The following is a 3,739-nucleotide window of genomic DNA, read 5'->3' as shown; positions in this document are numbered from 1 at the left end:
ATGGGTAAACCCTCTGGGATGGCAGCTACAGCCAGGCTGAAGGAGAGGAGGTCAGTGATCAATAATCAATACAACTGTTAACACATCACTGCAGCTACACGGGTTATTAAGGACATCACCATTTTTTGTTTTTCACCAGGTAAAAGAAGCCAGAGTGCAAGTTTGTCCATGAGCTACGTGTTGTTACGAACACGTTAGATTGTTAAAGTGATATTCTTAAAGGAGTTGTGCAGGGAGCTTTAGTTGGATTCAAACTGCTGATATGGATAATTGTTAACTTTAGTCTCTACAGAAACACTAGCTAACTGATAAAGGCTGATAAGGTTGTCTGACGTTGACTGCTGTTAGTTATTAGTTTGATTAATGATTTAATAATGTGTGTGTAATTGATTACTTAAACTTAAGTAAGTCCCTCAGTTAAGGCAGAATTAAGCCTTTAGAGTGCACCCAGCCCCTGATCCTGACACCTACCACACCTTAAGGAATTGCAGCCTTTATCACAACCTGAGTCTGATGAATCTAAACGTCCGACACGACAAAGGTCAGTTAGCTCTAATGTGATAACAGAAGTAACCTGACGGCTGCCAAAGCTGCTGCCAGAGTTTAATCATTTACCAAACGCACACAGTGAGTAAAATCTGGCTACCTGACACCGATGGTGAACATGTCCAGGGTCCTCTTCCCCTGCAGCCAGCCCACCAGCATGATGACCCCTGAAACACAGCGTTGAGAGCACAGACTGAACACAGGCTCATAAACGGGAGGATGGCGGCTGATAGGAAGCAAACCAACCAACCTATGATGCCGAAGGAGTAGAGAGAGAGCTGCTTCCCCAGCAGGTCCATGCTCTTCTGTAATGGGGTCTTAGGAGCCTGGAGAAGAACAGGACACAGATTATAAACTCACATAAAAAGAACTTGTGGAGAGACTGTTTAGTGAGTAGTTCAATGTCACCAGCTTCTGCTTGAACTTATTTGAGCCTTATAATACAGTCTATTAAGTCTTAATGAGCCTAATAACATTACTAATAGGTCTAATGGAGACGCATTAGCCTCATGTTTTACCACAGGGTGGCTACTCTGTAGTTTATGATTATTTGGTACGTTAACATTTCGTTTGTTTTGTTGGTATGAAATTATAGAACTACAATAATTAAGAAAACTGTTGACATTATTTGTTATTCGTATTCCCATTACCCACAATTCCATGTTTCAAACACTAGTTTGTGGAGTTTTGGGAGGTTTTGATTGAGAACGACCTTCTGAAGGGACAGAAGACACGACAAGCACTCGTAACGACGCGTCTGTTTTTCCACGATGCACAAAGATGGAAAAATCTCAGCTTTTTAGAACGCAGCAAGCACACCACAGATCATGTGACACGAATGAACCAATGACCTCTACAGGACGTAACCTCCTGATAAAAGGTGTAAACTGTGTGACAGTTCTTCTGATGAGTGGATGGATCTATTAGCTGAACCCGCCCGCCTGTGTGGGGCTGAGCTGTGGATCCTGTACCTCTGGCTGCCCTCCAGTGAAGGAACTCTATTTACAGAATACATTTACATACTCAGAGAAATCAGGTAATCAGATGTGTCTGTGGTAACCTGGTCGCTGTAAACCTGCATTCTCCTGCAGCAGGTCGGTAATCAGCCTTCTTTTGGAACAATGCTTCACCTGTTTAAACTGTAACTGTGATACAGTACGCTGCTTCCTGAAGTCTGTTTTGTTTCCCCTCAGTGAGGGAGAGGGACAGTTTTCCTTACAGCGTAATTGTGTCTGAACTTTACAAATGTTGAGTAGTGGAAACTTTCATCCCTTCTCTGCTGTCACACTTTCTGTCATGCACGGTAATCGTTACCGTTCTGGACTTCATGTAAAGCCCAGTTCATACTCAGCTCGTCAAATCTCCAGAGGCTGGTTTTAGAGCGTAATATATTCATTAATAACAGCTTGTTGGAATTTTCTAAAATTCAATTCATTCAATGTAGATATGATGTCTGAGTGACAGTGACAATTTTGGTGCCAAGCAGAATAATCTAACTATAAAGGAGGGAATCTCTCTGTCTGTCTCAAGAACCGTTCATCCGATCGGCTTCGCTTTCGGAGTGCAGTGTCGGGCGCTGCACTAGTTCAGAAAACATTTAGGAGAACGTACCTCTTCTGCTTGCATCATCTTGAACACCTCCCCAAACTCTGAGTTCTCTCCGGTTCCGATGACGATGCCCTGAGGAACACCACACAAACAGTTCACATATATTTTGACACACCTTGTTGTGTTGTATATTTGTATATTTTTATCTCCATTTCTGTTCTGCTTTCCTTTTTCTTCTGTTTTGTTTTGTTCTGGCAATTTTTGGGCAGGTGTGTTACGGTGTGTCGTTCATTAAAGAATAAAACCAAACCAAGAGAAGCAGAATACTTCTGGTTTAAGTTACGTCCTCTGAGCCTCTCGACATTAACTTCCGTTTCATTCTGTGTTACTTAGCCGGTTTCCAAATGAACAGCTTGACCGACTGCCCGTCAGTAGAGACAGAAAGATTAAAGATCTTTCAGAAAGTCTGATTTAAGATACCTGGATATTACATTTAACACCAACTGAAAGCTGAATCTATTTGTGATTTAAACAAACACAATGAAACTACTTTAATAACCTGCTAAAACTAAAAATACAATTTAAGATGATAATCCAGTCGGTACCTTGGCCTTGCCGCAGCGCACCAGAGTCCCCATGAAGGCGACGTTGCTGCGGGAGGCGATGTCTCCGTTGGTGGTTGCTGGCTGGTGGTAGGTGTACTTGGAGCAGGGGCTGGTCTCCCCCGTCAGACTGGACTCGTCCACGGTCAAGTCGGTCGACTGAGAGGGCGGAGGACAGACACTGAGGTCAGTGAGCACTGATAAATGGATGGATACTGAGGTAGATGTGGTGGTAAAGGGCTGGTACAGTAGCCCAGAAGGGACAAACCAAAACACTGGTTCTGAATAGGGACGTTCATGTTTTTTTGCACGTTTCGCTGCCACTGTAGTTTCTCTTTTGCATTTAGGAGGGGAGGGGGAAACGACTGATAGATGCCACTAAATCCTACAGACTGGACCTTTATTTTTACCTATATGTTTATGTTCTTTTAAATGCATACTGTGTTTATTATACACAATAAAAATTTAACTACGTCAGTAGTGCCTATACACTGACTGGTTGTGTGTCTGCTATGTTTTGAGGTGATTGATTTTGAAAAGTCTGAGGTTTTGTGAATGTAGTTTGAAGATTTGGTTTTAAATAAAATGGTGGCAGGTTTCAAGAACTGTGTGTTGGAAATGTACCAGCTGAACAGTGGATTCACTGTCCCTTTCCTTCCAGGAATTGCTGAAGAGTTTCCAGTTACATATCAGTTCCTTTTAAGAAATTTAATAGGAAATAGGACTTGTGGATTAAAGCACAATACTGTGGTTGTACTGGTGAGTGTGTGAGTAACTGTTTAAACAAGGTCTTCCTGGAAAAATACATATCTGTGAACCTGCACTAGATAAATAAAAAGAAGGAACTCAAACATGTCCCAACAACGGCTTTAGTGTTGATGTTTAAACACCGCTGTGTTTACTTGTGTATTATTGTGTGTGTATAATTGTGTACCTCGAAGAGGCGGAGGTCTGCTGGGACTCTCTCTCCCACCGACAGACAGACGGTGTCTCCAGGAACCAGGTCTCTGGCCAGCAGGTGCTCCAGGTTCCCATCCCTGACA

The 3,739-nt window shown here is 42.7% G+C and overlaps 1 protein-coding gene across 1 annotated transcript in view; it reads right to left on the bottom strand.

Moving 5' to 3' along the window:
- Positions 1 to 3,739, bottom strand: part of atp2c1 (ATPase secretory pathway Ca2+ transporting 1) — a gene marked incomplete at its 5' end in the record, with an annotated part of 12,668 nt that extends 8,929 nt beyond the window's left edge. The window contains 7 exon segments of the mRNA XM_035672347.1: position 1; positions 3 to 36; positions 647 to 713; positions 797 to 872; positions 2,158 to 2,226; positions 2,700 to 2,855; positions 3,631 to 3,739. The exon segment at position 1 is cut by the window's left edge and continues 105 nt beyond it. Coding sequence (XP_035528240.1) covers position 1; positions 3 to 36; positions 647 to 713; positions 797 to 872; positions 2,158 to 2,226; positions 2,700 to 2,855; positions 3,631 to 3,739 — 512 coding nt within the window.

Source organism: Morone saxatilis, unplaced genomic scaffold, assembly GCF_004916995.1.
Source record: "Morone saxatilis isolate NCDOM2014 unplaced genomic scaffold, NCSU_SB_2.0 Contig24, whole genome shotgun sequence".
Classification (NCBI taxonomy): Eukaryota; Metazoa; Chordata; class Actinopteri; family Moronidae; genus Morone; species Morone saxatilis.
The sequence above is the reverse complement of the archived record's forward strand: the minus strand, read 5'-3'. Positions and strand labels throughout refer to the sequence as shown.